This window comes from Bombus huntii, chromosome 5, assembly GCF_024542735.1.
Source record: "Bombus huntii isolate Logan2020A chromosome 5, iyBomHunt1.1, whole genome shotgun sequence".
NCBI classification, from domain to species: Eukaryota; Metazoa; Arthropoda; class Insecta; order Hymenoptera; family Apidae; genus Bombus; species Bombus huntii.
Genome location: NC_066242.1, coordinates 12284010 through 12303114, shown reverse-complemented (window position 1 = coordinate 12303114; position 19105 = coordinate 12284010). Strand labels below are relative to the sequence as shown.

General features: G+C 36.7%; 2 protein-coding genes across 39 annotated transcripts in view; both read left to right on the top strand.

The window, feature by feature from the left end:
* LOC126865872 (sodium channel protein para) overlaps positions 1-8226 on the top strand; it is a 69737-nt gene extending 61511 nt beyond the window's left edge. For all 34 annotated transcript variants that reach the window (XM_050618767.1, XM_050618790.1, XM_050618781.1 and 31 more), the window contains one exon: positions 210-8226. In XM_050618767.1, the coding sequence (XP_050474724.1) occupies positions 210-992 (783 nt within the window). In that variant the 3' untranslated portion in view covers positions 993-8226. The remainder of the gene's footprint in view (positions 1-209) is intronic.
* A 4586-nt stretch (positions 8227-12812) lies between these two features.
* Positions 12813-18267, top strand: LOC126865878 (uncharacterized). Of its 5 annotated transcripts, none has more exons than XM_050618804.1 (4): positions 12813-13369; positions 13449-13607; positions 13980-17785; positions 18067-18267. In XM_050618804.1, exons 3-4 carry the CDS (start codon positions 14017-14019, stop codon positions 18090-18092), a joined length of 3795 nt encoding a protein of 1264 aa, XP_050474761.1. In that variant the 5' UTR covers positions 12813-13369; positions 13449-13607; positions 13980-14016; the 3' UTR covers positions 18093-18267. The 5 variants fall into 5 exon arrangements, with proteins under 5 accessions (XP_050474761.1, XP_050474759.1, XP_050474758.1 ...); XM_050618802.1 differs by having other exon boundaries at positions 13980-17998; XM_050618801.1 differs by having other exon boundaries at positions 12814-13369; positions 13530-13607; positions 13980-18267.
* Positions 18268-19105: the final 838 nt, after the last annotated feature.

Below are 19105 nucleotides of genomic sequence, written 5' to 3'. Positions count from 1 at the left end.
AATTATACCTACTACGTTCATTGAAACATAATTTTCCAAGTATGCTTCAGTACGAAAGACACTGCAACGTGTTTTGTATTATTTTATAATAAATTCTTTTACGTGTAATTCTTACATTCTTCTGATGAAATACTGAATCGTGTCATACAGCTAAATAAACTGGATTTTTGCAACAAAATCATTACATAAAAATTCTTGAATTCGTCTAGATGTCAACGTCTGCCGGTTGGGATGGCGTCCTCGACGGTATAATAAATGAGGAGGACTGCCAGGAACCGAACAACGAGATAGGATATCCGGGCAACTGTGGTTCGTCCACGATCGGCATCGCCTATCTTCTCTCGTACCTGGTGATCAGTTTCTTGATCGTGATAAACATGTACATCGCCGTGATCTTGGAGAATTACTCCCAAGCTACCGAGGATGTGCAGGAGGGTCTGACGGATGACGACTACGACATGTACTACGAGATCTGGCAACAGTTCGACCCAGATGGAACGCAGTACATCAGATACGATCAGCTGTCCGATTTCTTGGACGTGCTAGAGCCGCCGTTACAGATACACAAGCCAAACAAGTACAAGATCGTATCTATGGACATCCCAATATGCAAGGGGGATATGATGTTCTGCGTAGACATTCTGGATGCTCTCACGAAAGACTTCTTCGCGCGCAAGGGTAATCCGATCGAGGAGTCGGCAGAGATCGAGGTTCAGACGCGTCCAGGTGAGGCTGGTTACGAACCAGTTTCCTCGACTCTGTGGCGTCAGCGTGAGGAGTATTGCGCGCGTCTGATTCAGAACGCCTGGAGAAAGCACAAGCAACAACGTCTAGGCGGACCAAGCGAAGAAAGCGACGACGCTGACACCGATCCACGGGTCAGACAAACCGCGGTCTTGGTCGAGAGCGACGGTTTCGTGACGAAAAATGGCCACAGAGTCGTCATACATAGCCGATCGCCGAGCGTAACCTCGAGAACCGCGGACGTCTGATCGGCGTCCACGACGTCCCAAGCACCGCCACCGTCGTAGTAAGCGCCACCACGACTAACAACTATAGAATTATAACAGACGCGCTAATACTGCTCGCGGAGAGCAGCGGCCTCACGGACCTCGCGCGCGCTCTCCATCGACAGCCTTATAGTTGTATAAACAAAATATTAAAAAAAAAAAAAATACATTCCTCCAACGAGTTGCCTTTAAATCCATTGTAAACGCTACGATCGTTGGGAGACACGTCGCTAGCTGATGAACACACAAGAGCGAGAAATGGGACACATGAGGGAACAGAACACAGGATGTTTCATTTTGGTTTTTCTGGGCGAGTCGTTCGAGAATGGGGCGCGAATAGTGAGACGACAGAGAGAAACATAGACTGCTGATACCGCGTACACCCATCGTCCGTGCTCGTTGTTGGGATTGGCTCGGTTCTCTCGTTCCGCGGAGGAATATTTATGGAAGAAACCGTGATCGAATATAATAGGATTTGGCTACGAAACGAAGATAAGGATGGACATACGAAGAGGAATCGAAGGGCAAGAACTGATAACTGAGAAGAACACATAGAAAGAGTATAACGATAGTCGTTGTATAGAGAAGTGTACTCGACTATGAACAACGTAATCTTCGAGTCAACTTCCCCCCCTTCAAAAAACAAATCAGGACTCGACGGTTCACGTTGCAACGTACTCAGAATTCCTGCCCTCGATGGACTTCGTTACGGCATTCCTTACCGTTCTTCTTCTTTTAGAGATCGTACGATGACGATGACGATGACGATCCGCGCCAGCTGCGTTATATGCACGCGTACTCGAAACGCAATGAAACGAAAGCAAAGAATCATCTTTTCGCTCCGACCGACATTGAAACGAACACCTGCGTTCTACGGCGAGACAGTTAATATTGCCGCGTTCAGAAAACAGAGAAAGAAAACAAGAGATCAGCGATCGTTTCTCATCTACTCTAGAGGAAACAAAAATTAACACGGTACATAGCCGATTCGTAAAATTTTACCCGCGTATATTGGATTTTTTACATGGTTTTGAACAGCGACTCGCCAATTCGCTGATAAACACAACAAACGAAGAAGAGAAAATCTATAAAAATGTAAAAATCAATGTTGATTCGCTGCGGTCGAGGTTCGTGGGTGACATTTTGATCCGTTATTCTGGTCATCGTACAGTGGTGTATAAAGACGAGAGAGTTTTCTGAACCTGAAACTGAACAGAAAAGAAAGAAGGAGACGAGAAAAGAACGACGGAACAATGGAGAAAACGAAGACATTGATGAAGATGCTGATCATAACTGACGATAATAGTGAGGATGATCATAGAACGATTAAGATAACGATTATAAATGATGATGTTGATGATTATGATGATGATAATGATGATGATGATGATGGTGAACAAGAATGTTAATAATGTGAAATGTACGCGTAGTTTACTACATTCGCTCGGCTTGAACAAATTTTGCGCAATACGATGCGCGAACATCCGATCGCGCGGCTTTATTTTAACTGACCCTCTGCTTCTCTGTTTCTCGTCTCTGCACTTCGACATTTAATCCATATATTATAACAGTTTGACGACTTTAATATTTATTTTAATATTTGGTCATATAATTACTATTTATTTAAAAGATCTCATAAGAATTACTCGCATAGAGCGATTTAGGGAGAAATACGATTGGAGTAAGTCAGTCGGTAAAACAGTTATGTATCTAGATTCAAAATCTAACAACTCTTCTTTTTCCCTATGAGTTTTCATTGTTATGTTGATAGTTGTTGATGAAAATGTGACTATCTCTTTTTCAAACAATATTCTTGCCAAAGAGGAACAGAGAGGGGGAAGGTGTGGCGAATACAAATTTCGCAATCATCATCAGCTAGATACTTACACATTTGCAAAAATCTTACACAGACACAATCTTACACGACGTAGTGATGCGCTTTGGAATAAATGAATATACATAATAGTGTAACGTTATTCGAATAATTGTAATCGACAACCGTGCGCCCGTAAACCCGTCTCGCAGTACGCGTAGTATATCTTTCAAATGAGTAAAACGCCGCACGTTTAAATAGGCTGAAAGAATTAACGATTAACTCGGTTGGTAACGTAGAATTGGGCACAACTGTTTTTGGCTCGTTTTCAAGTTATATTTCTAATAGATATTTAACTCTCAATTATTATGGTGAAATACTTGTTAAATCAGTAATATAATTAGGCAACTTTGAGATTTAAAATTGTATTTATTTGTTAGCGAAGATGAGTATATTTTATCGAATTAAATGTTTTGTCATTTTCATATTGGAAAATTATTAAAATATTACGAATTGCGAAAACGATATAAATATTCAGTTTATCATTGTTGATGATTTTATGATTGTTATATCATTCGAAATTTTAATTCCGATCCAGTAAAGTGTTAATAAGATTATTAGATTCTGATAAATACTGAACTCGCCATATCGATTGTTAACCAGTACATTTTTTGTTAATAATTTCATATCTTCAAAGTTGTATATGTTCCAAAGCAATATAACGTCTACTTAAAACAATTTTTTATACATATTCGAATATAATTCACATTTTCCAAAGATAAAATTTAAATCTAAGGATTCATTCACGTTTTAGTTAATTCATGTTATAAATTAATTTCTCCGAGCGAGAAAGTTGTGTCATTCTACATAGTTTAACAATAGATGCCAAATCAAGACGTTAAGTTTTGAAAAAAGAAATTGTTAAGATTTTAAATGATTATTTTAATGTTGGTTATTTAAAATATTTAGTACATAGTTTCCGTTGAATTATCAAATACGAATTATCTCCATAAGAGGTAACAAACGCCCAAAAGGTATCCTAAACAATTTCCGTTTGCGATTCGAGAAGCTGCACGATTGTCCAAGGACAATAACGATTAACGACACCGACGAAGCAACATATACTTTCTTTCGGTACGAATCGCAGTATAAATATTTAAGAAGAAAATTCGGTATATTTGAAATAATTAAAAAAAGAATCGATGTTTCGTAGAAGAAAGGAATCGTCCGAGTTTGTAGCTCGATTTCGAACGGGTTTACGTGCTTAAGAACCTCGTGAAAGATCGTGTGCCTAATCTCGCGGATAGTACGATCCTATCTGCCATATGGCTAGATAGAACTGTGTCACGATTGAGAAAAGTAAATCGATACACATCGAACGAAATTCTCGATGACCGTTAACCATGGCATATGATTCTATCACGGGTGAATAACCTCAATTGCATCGTTCTCACGCAACATACGATCACATAGATCGCGTGAAATAAATCGAGAAACGCGTTGAAACAGTATGCACACGGGGACAAACGAGAGTTCGTCGGAACGCGTCTATCAACGATGATAGCGATGCACGGTTCATTTCGCCATAAAAAAAAGTACAGATCAACGTATATTATACACGTAGGTACGTACACGAAAGAAGCTAATCTCGATTTGGCGCGCAACGGGCGTGCGTTAGCGAAGCAACAACACAGAGGACAAAAATGAACTATAATGTGTGTGCGTGTGTGTGTTAACGCGGATTGCGCGATCGTTATTTTTCTACGTTTACATCCGCGTTCCGTAATGGAATAGAGAAAGTAAGAGATGATGGGAAAAGGAAAGAGGAGCGACACCGCGTTGTCCATGTTGTCTTAACCGGAAACAGGTGTCGCGCTTGCGGCGACGGAGACGCGATAATAAACGAACGTAGAATCGTTCTCGCTGGTCGAAAACGGACGTAACGTGGCAAAGAAACTCGCAGCTCGCTCGAAGGATTGTATTTGAAATGTGTGGCAGGAACGACGACGAGGACATAACGAAAGCGGTATGGTTACGGACGTTCTGTGAGCTAGAAAATGGTGTAAATTTGTTACAAGCTGGACAGAAAAAAAGAAAGAAAGATGAGGTTAAGGGAAACGTAGATATGATGAGGTTAAATGCAGGAGCAACGCGAGAAATAACGGGGAATTATGGAAAAAGCAAACAAAGAAAAAAAAACAAATGTTCATTATTTTAAGCTACGAAGGCTCAAGAGGGTGAGGATCATTGTAAATTAATCGTACAAATAATTCACACACTATCGGTGTCGAGTCCGCTTTGTCAAAGTATTTTAGAGAAGCCTGTCCGATATTAATGTCCTCGTACCTTTTCTACGTATATTATAATTGCATTTCACGATTCTCGTCGCGGGCCATTCGATGATCCTTTTCGTGAGTACGCTTCAAAGTATACGCATGCGCGTGGCTGCGTCCTCGCGACTCGTTCGTTCGGAAGAGGTCGTCGTTCTTCGTTTCTTCCGAGACTCGGCTTTCTTACGCTCTGAATCTCTCTTTGAGACGATTCCGATAATATCCCAATACAATATATCTGCACAATCACATCGATTATCAATCGGGTACTCATCCGCTCATCATATCTATTATCTTCGGTAATCTTTCTGCAACGAAAAAGCAGAAACACGGATTACGCCTAAAAACTAAAAAATGCATACATGCATTGTATCGCCGTTGCTGTTCGCGCATATACTTGACGAGAAACTTCGAATTTTTCTTTTTGTAGGCGCACGTTATTCGAAAGTTGTTTCGTAGAGGTCAAAACGATCGCAACAAACGATACGGTAAAATGCATCCGGTATAACGTATGACATAACCTAACATAACACGGAGCACGATGAACGGCGACGACGACGAAACGAAACGAATCGAGGCACGAGATCGATCGACGACGAAATTCATTCAACTCGTCGATCCTTCTTCTATCGAAGTACGACGTATCTGATGGTCCGTCCGGCTCACTGTCTAATTACTCCGATACCCCCTCTCGCCCCTTTTTATGTTTTGAACCCCTCCCGTGCTGTAATATGTGCAAATAATTCGATAATAATCAAATGGTTTGTACGCATATAATATACATATATATTTTCGATACTACTTTGTCGAATGGGCAACCGCGAACTTCTAGAAGCAATAAAATTCTCGAGACACACGACAAACGCTAGAAAGAAAGAAAGGAAGGAAGTAAAAAAAATATGTAAACAGGGCGTGACGAACGAAACGAGGTGCAATCGCGCGGAAAGTGTTCCAAAACACACTGGCCTCTTTTTAACGATAAACGGATCTTTCGGATTCTGCAGGAATCGTTCTTCCCCCGAGAGGCACGCCAAATGAACATCGTTTCTTCTTCTTCTTCTTCTTCTTTTCTCCTTTTTGTCCGGATACACATACACACAGTGCTTTTTATCTCGCGTACGTGAAGACTGTGATCTAGATTTTTCGTGATCGAATGTTCGATTGAATCGCAACTTCCCCGGTTTTCAATCGCGTTTACCGATCGTTGGTAAGCCTGTTAACATTCGGCCCGTTTAATCTACGATCGTATCGAAAAGAGAAAATCGTAAGAAGATCGGGAACACACGCGTCTCGAAGGGTTGCCAGAAAATTCGTTTGAGCGTAACGCTCGGAACAAAAACATGCTCGGGAACGGTGAAAAAAATGTTCGTTCGATAGGCCAAAACATTTGCTATGGCTGCGAAAAGGAACGAGGGGGAGGGGGGTGGAAGAGTATGCGTGGTGTGCTTCATTGATTTTCGTTTTACCAGAAACAAAAAATAAACGTACATTAAATACCAGCTTTTGCGCGACGACGGCTGTAAGATATTAAAGAACAAAAAAAATATATATATACATATAGGGCTTTCCTTCGTTAAGCGAGGTAAGACGAGATTTAAACGTACTTTCTCCGTGGACGATACTGCCGTTACGCATTGTATAAAGAAGAAATGAAACTAAGTTAACTAATCGTAAATGCACGAAATTTTCTTAAACGGATAGCGAACAAAAAAAAAAACAAAAAAGGCTTTGTAGTGTCTCGAAAACTCTCGAAACTCATTAACCTAAACGTCGTCAGATAATAAAACTAACTGATGAGTACACAAAAGCTACTAAAAAAAAAACAGAAAGAGGAGAAGATACGAAGCAGAAAAAATCCTAGAGTTGGGCTAAACAAAGGAAGATTTAAAAAAGATATATACAGAGAATAATTGAGTAAAGTGTCAAGCTGCGGAGCCTGTCGGCCAGTATAATGATCAAGCAACTGCCATGGGTCAACAAGCTAGATAGACGAAATGTGCTAAGAAACCAAAAAAAAGATCCAATTTTAACGAGCTAGCTGTCGAAAAAAACATTACGCGCGAAGGATCGTCCATTCAAATGCGTGCTCCGTGAGTGCTCGCGCTTGTGCACCGCGCCGGCGGCGCGCATGCGCAATTGCGTGCCGTGAATGCGCGCGAGCAAGCAAAGAGAGACATCGAGACAGAGTGCGTGCGAAAGAGCGTGTATGCGTGAAAGAATGAACGAGAGCGCGCGAGAGAGAGAGAGAGAGAGAAAAAGGGAGCGAGTAAGCGAGAAAAGTGCGAAAGGGCGAGAAAATGAGAGAGAGAAAGAGAGAACGTAGAAGAGCTCCTCCGTTGAATGACATTCATTACTATTAAACAAAATAAAAATATGGATTATTTGCACAATATTATAAATAATTACTATGTTTACTATGATTATTAAATTAAAGAGCAAATAATAAAAGGGATAAAAAAACTGTTGTTAAATAATTAATACGAAAGAGGGGATTGTACGAACAAAATAACGAAACGATTTAGCTGAAGACCGATATCGGATTTCAAAGAAAATAATAATAAAATGAAAATAAAGATAAAAAATAAAAGAAGAAAAATAGGGGGAAAAGACGAAGTTCAAGGAAGTGACGAGGATAATATGATGATCAAGACGAAGGAAGGATGGAGGAGGAAACGATTCGTTTGTTATCGATTAGTTAACGATCATCCTTACATTACATTATTGTAATTATATAAAGTAAACGATTATTACCATAATAGTTACAATTAACAAGTTGTTACCGCTTTGTTATACATAATATAATTAATATACTAAGATTAAACGAAAAAAAAGAGAAAAAAAGAAAAGTAAGCGAATGCATCGTTGATTCGTCCTTTACTTATGTAGATAACTAAATAACGATTCGACTCTATTATTGTTTTCAATGTCTTCACCGTATTCCTTCGTTTGCTACCCGATTTCGTTTCGTTGTTGAAAAAAAAAAAGATTCGGTTTTGTCGGCTTACCTCGCCCGGCCACAATATACACACGTTTTACAGAGATATTTTCAATAAACGAAAAAGCTTAACACTCATACGATTGTTGTCCTTGTCATCATTTGACCCTGCAAACATGGAGCGACTGCCATTTCTATAGGCTGTCTCAATTAATATCCTTAAAACTTTCACGGCTCCAGTTCTTTCGACTTGTGCTTTCTGAAATTTTTTAATCATGATGTTTTATAAGAATCCGTAACGTTTCATTGTCTTTACAATTAGCTACGGTTAAACGATATTAACAGTAATTATTTTTTACTAATATTAATGGTAAACTGCAGTATTAACATTAGCATTAATATCTTGTAGTATAACCTTCGATAATGATAATCTTGTAGTACTGATATTGACATTAATAACTAAAATGATATAGTATCTACAAATATTCATATCACACGTCATCCTCGGATATCTATTACAGTTCGCTTTTGCACTAGAAAATCGTGTGTAGTAGCAAGTGCAGGGTGTTCCACAAGAACGGGATGCTTCGAATTTTTCACCAGTACAAAACCAATTCATAAAAACGTAAAGAAATTGCTTTACTCTAGTTCTTCAAATTTCTCCCTGGCGTTCTTCGCGTTTTATAAATATGTTCTTTAAAACAATCGTCTGGTCACGTATTTGGAACCAAACATCGCAAGCTAAATAAACTCGAGATAAAAAAAAAAAAAGAAAAAAAAACAGGGAAATTCTTAACGAAAACTTCACTCACATTCCGTGTGAAATTTGTTTAAACATTATTCGACCCAGCTATCAGGCTATTATTATTTCAATGAAACGACGATTTTTCAAAGAAGCATTTATTTATTATGCTCACTAATGTTATACTTTAACGTTAAGTCAATTTACTCCGTTCCAATTTTTCAGGCATCCGAAAATTACGTATTTCCCTTCGCGTGACGATTAAACATACTTCCAGGTATAAATAGACACCCGCCATGCTATAAAAAGATCGGCACCGCTATTTCGAGCCATGTTAATCGGCGCCACGTCGATTTTTTCGCCTATGGAGTTTTTGCCGCGTGTAAAATAAAGGTACTTGTCCTGAATTAACGCTGAAAGCAGCTTTCTCCTTGCTGCATCGATGAGGTACATACGTATACATCATGTCTGGTGTCTTTGGCCAGCCGTATATGGCTCTCTGGACCCGAATCATGCAGCATGAATACCTAATTTCGAAAAATAAAACGGTCTCCAAAACGTTTGGGACATTTAACGGGTCGCTTGGCGCGCTATGCAACGAACAATTCTTGGAGACATAACTTTCACAAAACACACGTTGCACTCACCTTTTTAGCCGTTTTTTTCCTTTCTATTATTATTATTTTTTTTTCCGAATCGTTCTTAAAATATCCGCGTACGTTATTGGATTTCACGCACGTTTCGATCGAAACGCGCGCGAGAGAAAGAAAATAGAAGAGTAGATTCGGTTCTCTGAGAGACTTTGTTCTATTCTTCAGCATTTGATAAAATAGAAGGGAAAATAGAATGGATATTTGTAGATGAAGGCGGTTAAAATTTTTTAGCACAAGATATTTTTGGTTCAAGGTCTACAATAATGGTAGACATTAACTTAATTTATTAGTTCTATTAATTGTAATAAATAAATTAAACTTGATAAAACAAATTTTAACTTTTTATGCTTTCCTGCAGTTATACTTTTAAAGTTTTTTAATGATGCACGAGTAAATGGTGTTGAATACCTGAAGATACAGCTCAGTGGGTGAATCTTTTAAATATGGTGGTAAAAAATATTTTGGTTTTTCGTGTATTTCCTGGTTCAATTTCTGAAGCTGTTAATAATACGAAAGTAAGTAAAATAAGTCATTCAAATAAATAGTAATAAAGGATATGCTTAACAACAAATAATTTTTTGATAAATTTGTTTAATTAAAAGACGCATAAGTTATATTTCCCTATATTTTTTACATTGAAAATTTTATTTTTATCTCTTATAGTTAACATGATAGATACTATACGTATTATCAGAACTCTCGTAAACGATCGTTGTGTCATAGCATCAAGGCAAACGATTCAACTCTCTAAAACAGAGGAATGTCGTGTACGACGACGTTAATTCGCGTTCTACGTGACAATCGCACTTTTTCAGATGTTTCGTAGAATACTATGTGATGCTCTAATAATTCTTTTCAATTATGTCCACGTCTTGATATGATATAAATTTACCTGAATTCTGTCTACAAAGTAAACCGTTGTAAATCGTAGATCTATGCATTTATGAGAAATTTTAATTTGCAAAAATTTGCAGGATATTCATAATATGCAAAAGTATTCAAACCGTCCAAAGTATCCAAGGGAAAGTACTCCTTGTGATATTTAGATGGTAAAATAAATCTGAAGGTGAATAAAAAAAAGTAGAACAGATTAAAAAGTTTCATTTTTTTTAGTTTCATAAAATCTGTAAATCTGTAAAGCTATATAAACATTTTCGGTCTATTCTAATAACAAATCAATCGATAATATAAACAGTACAAACTAATTAATATTAAATTATTTAATGAAGTGAAAATATCACTAATTTTTTTAGACACCCTGTATACACATCAGAACAAATTGGTTGAACATATGAGAAATGTAGGTCTTATACAATTATATGCAATTTAGGGTGATGAAAGCGCAAAAGTGCTTACAAGAAGCGATTATGATTTTAAAACGAATGCTACTTGACTTTGTTAAAAAGTAATCAGTGTGATTACTCTAGAGTAAGTATATACTTAATACCTTTTTTTCTACATTATTTAATTTACCTTTATGCATCAATCTCATCTTATGGATTAATCGATATTTCTGAATATATATTAAATGTAAACTTTTCTATTTCAAAAAAAGATAGAAGTTAAAGTTCAACTCAGATTAAAATGTCAGCTAAGCATACGAAGCATTTCTATTTATAATATTGCCTCTTGGTTCATCATATGTTTCAGTCTGACGTAATTCAGATCTGGAATGCAATACAATTTGAGGCTGAATCTCAAGAACGACTCGATGTCGTAAGTTCAAGGTTCCTGTGACTTAATACGATTAACAAATCCAATTATCGCTTATCGTATATAGCTTTCACGAAAAAGATGTACAAAGTATGATAATCTTTATTGCATCTCAAGGAAAAAACAAGAGAATTATGTAACAAATATCATACTTCATTTTACAGTTAAAAAAACAAGGAATTATGTTAAAAGAACCGCTTTCATAAATTCCTCTACTTTCCTAACCAAGGAATAAGAGATTTATAAGGCGAACTTCGTATTATATGTTCTGAAATACCGACTTCGAAAAAATCAGTGTTTCCTACGCCCTCTGCGATTTATTACGGCGAACATAGAAATTATTTTCAATTCAATAGTCCGAAACAAGGAAATCAATATTATTTATAAATATTTTCAACATCAATGTATTTATTTTGTATGAATGCTTTGTGTGCGTCAGAGCTCTGTATATGTAATAAATTGAGACCAAAATCGTTGAATTCAGTACATCATGTCCGTGAGATCAGGAAGATGAAACACATCAAAATCTTAGAAGCTACACAATAGATGCCTAAGTTCATTGGATCCCATACATTTGAATTTGTATTTGGAAATCTGAATATAAATTTAAATCTGAATTTAAATTTAACATTCGTAGCGTTGACAAAATGATCCCAAAATGGTAAGGAGGCTCTGGAGTCTTTCAGATATGGCTGTGCATTGAGTTATAAGTCTATCCCGTATCTTGTCTGTGGTGATGCATAATAATAAAGCAATGCTGTCCAGAGCCTATCACGTGACTGTCACTGGAGGAATTAACACATTCTCACAAAATCAATCTTATTTCATTTAGTGCACGTACACATATCTGCTTTGTACATAACACAAGAGCATACATATATACTATGCATTATAACAATAATAAAATAGTGTAAGCATAGCAAGCAGTAAATTATTTGAAGCTAAACTAAGGCAACATTTAGCAATACTTAGCAGATGCTTATGCATTTAGTATATGTCAAAGTAAGTAAATAAAATATGTGAAATATGAAAATGTAATATGTGGATATACATGCAGAAATGTATCTACATATACATATTCATCAGTCATACGATTTATAATTTAAATTGCAATAGGTCCTGAAATTTGTTTAGATATTAACTTCTGTTAATAATCTCTATAAGTTAAAATTAATTTATAACTTGATATATATTTATATCTGTATTTATAATATAATTTCAAAATTGAAAATTTTCTCCAATATTATTAAATCTTTGATGCCATTTAATAATTATATCGGATTGGTTAATACCAATTACTCGTAGTTAGTAAATTTCAAAAGTTTATGCTCTTGTATACTTTTACATAGTGTTTTCAAAGCAAATAGTACATAGTTGAAATTATATGTACTTGATACCTGCCACAGATAAAACAAATTTCTATGCATTGCCATAAAGTGTTCCGCCTTATTACTAATTTCCCATAAGAATATGCACTAGCATAAACATCCGCAGTCATAATGATTCCAAACGATCTTCTAAGTAAATATATAAGTACATCCATGGTGCGTGGGTGCATAAGATGAGTGTAAGATTCACCGTGCGTGATTCTGCGCGAGAGTATGGGGGGAGATTGGTGTAATGGGTGGGGTCTAAACGATGAATCCCTTCTCTTCTCATATCTGATTCGATCTGATTCGAGTCAGTTTCGCGTAGTCCACCAGTATTCTTTGTGTTCGACGCGTAATACGCATTCGTCGATGTCCATGTAATGGCAGCGCAAACTGAGCGCCAGGCAAAGATAGTTACAGATCGTAGATGTCTCGAACTAGACACACTCCGCTCTAAACGTTAAACGTAACCGAGTCTCTATTCTAAATCGTTGAGAATCATAGAAACTTACTGTCGTACGAAAAAGTGAAGTCGAGACACCGCTTTTACAGTTCAACTGTCAAGATAACGAGCGTATTGCGAAAGACTGCAGAAGAGGTGTGGAGATCCTATCAGCGTTATCAATACTGCATTGGACGTACTGACCTAAGTTTAGTACCGCGTTTTTTATGCTGTGAAACGTGAACGGACTTTGTGACTGACATTCTCAATTCACACAGGGAAAAATTTTTGGCACATGTACAGAAAATTCGCCCTTCGCCTAATACTTATCTGAATCATTCAGCCGACCGTCTGCATGGAGGTTAGCAGACAATATTCTATTTATATACTACATACACGCAATGCTATATAATTGTTTATAATGGAAACCTTGCTTCAAGGTGTTCACTGTATAAACATATCGGTATCGGAAATGGAAGATTCGTCTTTTCGATAAAATGTAATCTGTTTATTGGTTATAGCAAAGTATTTACATTCGCATCTTTACACATTTTCTGCATTTATTCATATTGTGTATATATACATACCCATATATATCCGTAAGTAAAATTATTGTTGTAATTGTAATTGTTGAAATTGTGAGTGTGTATTATTAGACTGCAGATGTTTATATATTTATGAGAAATGCAAAAATACATAAAATATCCCTAGTAAAATACTCGTAATATGTATTGGGTGAAATAAATTTCTATTTAGGTTCTATTTTCTTCATTTTGTTCATAAAAATATAAACTCGCACAAATATCCACAGTCTAGTTACTATAGTTATTAATATAATTAATGTATGTTAATATCAACATACTAAAATTATAGATTAATATGCATTAAATCATAGATTCAAAAAGTAGTGTTTTTCCAAACAGTATTAAGTTTCTAGAATTTTAGATATTAATTAATCTTGAATTTTTTAGGTATTATAATATATTTAATGAGATAAATTATTTATTCATGATGGAGAAGAGAAGTATCAGTGGAAAGGACATTCTAAGAATGGATGGTCTATTACCTCCAACCCGACGCTTACCAGTCTGCAATGCAGTTACTTCTACAGACAAAAAGAAAGAAAAAAAGTGGTCGATTGGTGGAATCTTGAAACGAATATCTTCAATAAGGGATTGTGATAGTTCTTCAAACGATGAAGAAATTGTATATTGTACAAGGCAGCCGAGACCTCGAACAGTATTTAATAGGAAATCACATAACGTTGTTCTTCATCCAGTTGAAAAGAGTTCGAATCAATATTTAGATATCAATGATTCAAATGACACTGCTGCAAAATCAGTGGATACAGCAAGTATGCAAAGAGATTCTTTAAACTCCCGTAGTAGTGATGGTTCGTTAGATGGGTTAAGTAAGAAAGCGAGAAAAAATAAATTGAAAGCACAAGTAGAAGCAAAACGGGATCGCATTTGCGCAGACAGTAGTTCAGACGAAGAGTCACGTAAATCTTGTAATTCGTTGACAAGGTACCAAAATGAAATTGCTGGGCATAGTACACAAAAAAATGGTTTTTGCAGTAGAAGAAGTCGAGCAGCTCGAACAGAACGTTATATAAAACGTTTATCAAGGGATGAAGGTCACAAGTTCCCAGAAAACCTAAATAATATAGCAAATAAGCGTAATAGTCATGATTTCATGAATGAAGAACAATCATCTGTAGCTGTGGATACAAATGAATTATTTCAGCTTCCACAACAATCATCACGTTTTATCAATTATTCTAATAGCAATACCTTCCCTGTACAGAGATCTATTGAAAACTTACGACAATCTGGAATGGTTGCATCCAATTTGCAAGCAAGGTCGTCTACTGATGTTACAAATTATCCGACAGATCAATATATAACAGATTTAAACCAGAATAATACTTATGCAAAGCCAAATGTTTTGCACAAAAATAAGAACCACGTAAATAAGGAGAAAAATTATATTTTCAATTCTCCCACGGCTAATACAATTTATGCTGAACCATACGATTACACGACAAATCGTCAGTTTGCAAGTCGAAGTTCCTCTCCGCCCGAGCCTCCACCAAGAAACCCACGTTGTCGAGTTTTCACTTATAGTTGTAATTCTTTCCCATTTAATGGGAAATATCGTGCGACAAAATATGACGATACTCTACATGCTAAAATGAACGATATTCACGAAGTTACCAAGGATCATTTAAAAAGTTTAAGGTCTTACGAATCGAATAACGAAATCAATCGGTGTGACTCGATAAAACAATACCCACGGCGTCCATTGTCTCTGACTGTAAGCTCGACGCAGACTTGTAATTTATCAGAATGTACGAACAATAGACACAATTCAACTGGTAGACACATAGATGAACCATTGTTTAAAGAAACGGAAGCAATGAAATGTCAGAGGAGGAACGATCGCAATGATCAACTTACTTCAAGCTTTAAAAATTATGATACCAAATTACGTGAAAATAGATTATCTACTACTTATATAAAAAATATGCGCAATAATTCTACGTCACCTACTTTTAAGTCTTTAAATTGTTCCTGCGCAAGATCACCAAGTAAACAGATTGTAAGAGAAGATTCTTATAATTTACCAAATGTTACATTCGTAGATAATATGAAAACCGAAGTAAAGGAAGAAACACAAATAACTAGTGAACAAGACACGTTAGAAAGGAAAAGAAGTTCCAAAAATCTCGAAGAAGCTCTTTCTGAGCTAGAAGCAATATATAATAGCCTTCGTCTTGGAGACGAAGATCTCCTTGACCGAGCAGAACGACGGAGCATGGAAGAATTTAGCCTACGTCAAGCAAAAACTAATACTGTTGTTCCATTTATTTCAGAAGATTCAATAGATAGAATGAAAGATGATATGGCTTACAGAAGAATGCACCCAAAGGAGAGACCTACATCGTTGTCGGAAGTGGTCGGCCAATCTGCGCTCTCTAATATCAGCTACCTGATAGCCTCGCCTATTTTGTCACGCAAAGATACAACTGATGATTATCTGTATGGCACGAATTACCTAACACGTCGAGACGAACCGGACGTAACGCGAGATGATGTCGTTTATCGGAGCATTCATCACGCTAACAACACGTTAAAGGTGATTGATCCTCAACCTCCGTTTGGAATACCTCTAGGGCCGGTGACGGCCGCTACGGAAAGCGATTATTTACACACTACACCGATTAAGCCAGACCATCCACGTTCGTCATACATTCCGCAATGCGAGCCTGACATTGTTACGGATGACTTGGCTTACCGAGCTCTCAGGAAGGATGCCAATACGCCGAGGAGCAGCGTTGAAAGTAAATGCAGCATCACTACAGATCAGGAAACCACTTTTGGTTCGAAGAAGAAACGAGCGGTTAGATCTTTATCCGCCAATCTGTACGGTTTAATTAATCACGATAGGATTCATCTTAGAAGAGAACCTAATCTTCAAGATATTAAGGACGAGATAAATAACACATTAATAGATATCAAATCGTTACCCGTACGATCCGATAGGCGCGTCGTGAGCGATGGTGAACTCTCCGATTACGATCGATGGCGTACTGATGGTTTATTGAGGAACTCTAAAACTGATATAAATGGCAATCGTCCAATTACGAATGCGCATAGAAAGAAATTGCGTGTTTACGTTTCACCGTCGACTCGAATACAAGATGATAATAAAAATGAGGATAATGCGAGAGCACAGAATTCCGTGACATCTAATAACATGCTATCAAAGGCCTTGAACAATGAATTCTGGCAGAATTGCGAGCAGAGCAAATCAAATGAATCGTCCAATCATGATACGGAAACCGATTTCACGGCATACAGTCGTTTATGTCAAGATTTAGTCAATTTGATTGAAGGGCAAGACGATATGGAAGTGAAACTGACTGAGGAAACGAATGTTCCTTCAGAGCTTCCTGTAATAGCAGATGTCAATGATAGTAATAAAACGGAGGAATCTTCCATATTACATATACAGTCTTTAGGTAGTCATTATTCAGAAAATAATACGGAGAATCATAAAGAAGATACGGATAAAGAAAACATAGAGAAACTGACGGAGACCCTCGCTAATCCTGAGAACGAATGTTCTGAGAAGACTGACGATAATACATTCGACTTCTATCTTCGTGTCGCGGACGAAAATGTTAAACTAATTGCGGAGGCGTTCAGCAGCGTAGCAGATCACTTACGTGATAGTCGTTCAAGCCAAAAGAATTCGCTGACGTCGCACCGTTCTGAAATAGAAACCGATAGTACGACGCCCAATACTAGTACTCGTAACTCCGTTACTTGTAGTCTAGACGACACAAACGATGATGATCTGTCTAGTTCATCAAGGACCACTGATGCATTAAATGTAGTTCCTAAAGAAGATACAACGATAACCTTAAGTGATAATCACAACTTTGTGGAACCGGAAGAAACGAGAAATGATTTGCATACTAATCCAGAACTCGATCTTTCCAAAGCTGTTTATGATTTACAATTAGCAGCAGCAAGTTTATGCGAGCACGAGAAGGAAATAGAAAAACTAGAAGCTTTATTGAAAAAAGATGCAACAAATAACATTTCTTGCAGTAGTAACATCGAGGCTAAGGAGGATATTCCCTTGTTAAATATTGAGAATAATTTAATGGCGCTGAACGACAAAAATGAAAATAAGTGCGATATGGAAGAAATGATAACATCGACCGATGATAAACCACGCACTGTTGATCGTGACCCAAATAGCGAAGGTGAGAGTACAAAATGCAAGAATACTTGTGAACATGTTATCCCTCGTTCGACTGAAATGCGTATTTCATATGTTACTAACCTCATAACCATACTGATAACTACATATTCTATGGTTTTGCTGGCTTGTTTTCTTGCACTGCTTTTAGCGACCGTAGCGGCATCATGACTGGACCCTTAACGACAAATGTCTTAATGCATTTTATAATTAGAAGGTTTGATTCGAAGCGTTTTTCATTATTTTGAGACTATTATTATTTGAATCATGTTACTAATGTCGTAGGTCTCCCGGCAAATGATCATTTATGATGTGAACCATTCTATACGAGTGCATAACTAACTGATATACAACGTCGTTGAGCGACATGCGGCAGGACAATTGAGTTTTGTGTAAGATCGAGTTTCTGTGAACTGTTTCTGAAGGAATGATTTGTTCTTGTTGTTCTTGTTAATGTTGTTGGTTTTAATAAAGTTTAAACGTTAACTATGCTGTTGACTTTATTGTACATGGTATATATCATATGTATTTCATTATGAAAATGAAAATCTGTAATATCATACAATTGGATTAAATGTATATGTTAAATTATGAAAACATTAAAACATGATCTCTTTCGTGGAAATTTTTGTTTAACATTATTTAACCTTACCGTTTTTCTTATGCATTGCAAAATCATGAAAAAGTATTCATCGAAGTACATATGATAACACATGAATTTAAATGTTAAAAAATTACAATAAAGACATAAAAATTCATTGATGTGCCTACATTGAAATAAAACATTTTAAAATGGTAAATTATAGATTTTGGCTATATGCAAATATTAGTTATTAATTACACTTGTATATAAATTCATCAAGTAATAAAACAATTGTCTTTCCTCTCTGAAATATATATTTGCCGAAATTTTTGTTAACTACAGTAGAAATCAGTATAGTCGATAAAATCACTTCCTTGCCTCCATGGTAACACATCCATAGTGCTTCATCTCTTTTTGACGAAGAAGTCATAAATATCAGATATGATCTATTTTTATGACTAAAAGTGCGATTAGAATATATATTTTGGTAGTTCATTCAAGGTAGTTAACCCATTTTATCGAGGTGAAGAATGCACGATCATACCGTAAGAGTTGTGTGGTGCATTGAAGCTGAACATTGATCGTATAGTACTAGAGTAACAGGCCAGGGTTAGAAGGGGTTTGCTAAAACGTCGAGTAGTTATCGATTGCGGACTACCATGACGTCATCGTGGATCACGCCACATCCCCGCCCATTGAAACTCTGCTTGTGATTGGTTCGGGTGTAGGCCGGCTATCTAT

Excerpts from the sequence above, each read along its gene's own strand:
- LOC126865878 (XM_050618802.1), top strand. The coding sequence starts at position 14,017 with ATGATGGAGAAGAGAAGTATCAGTGGAAAGGACATTCTAAGAATGGAT.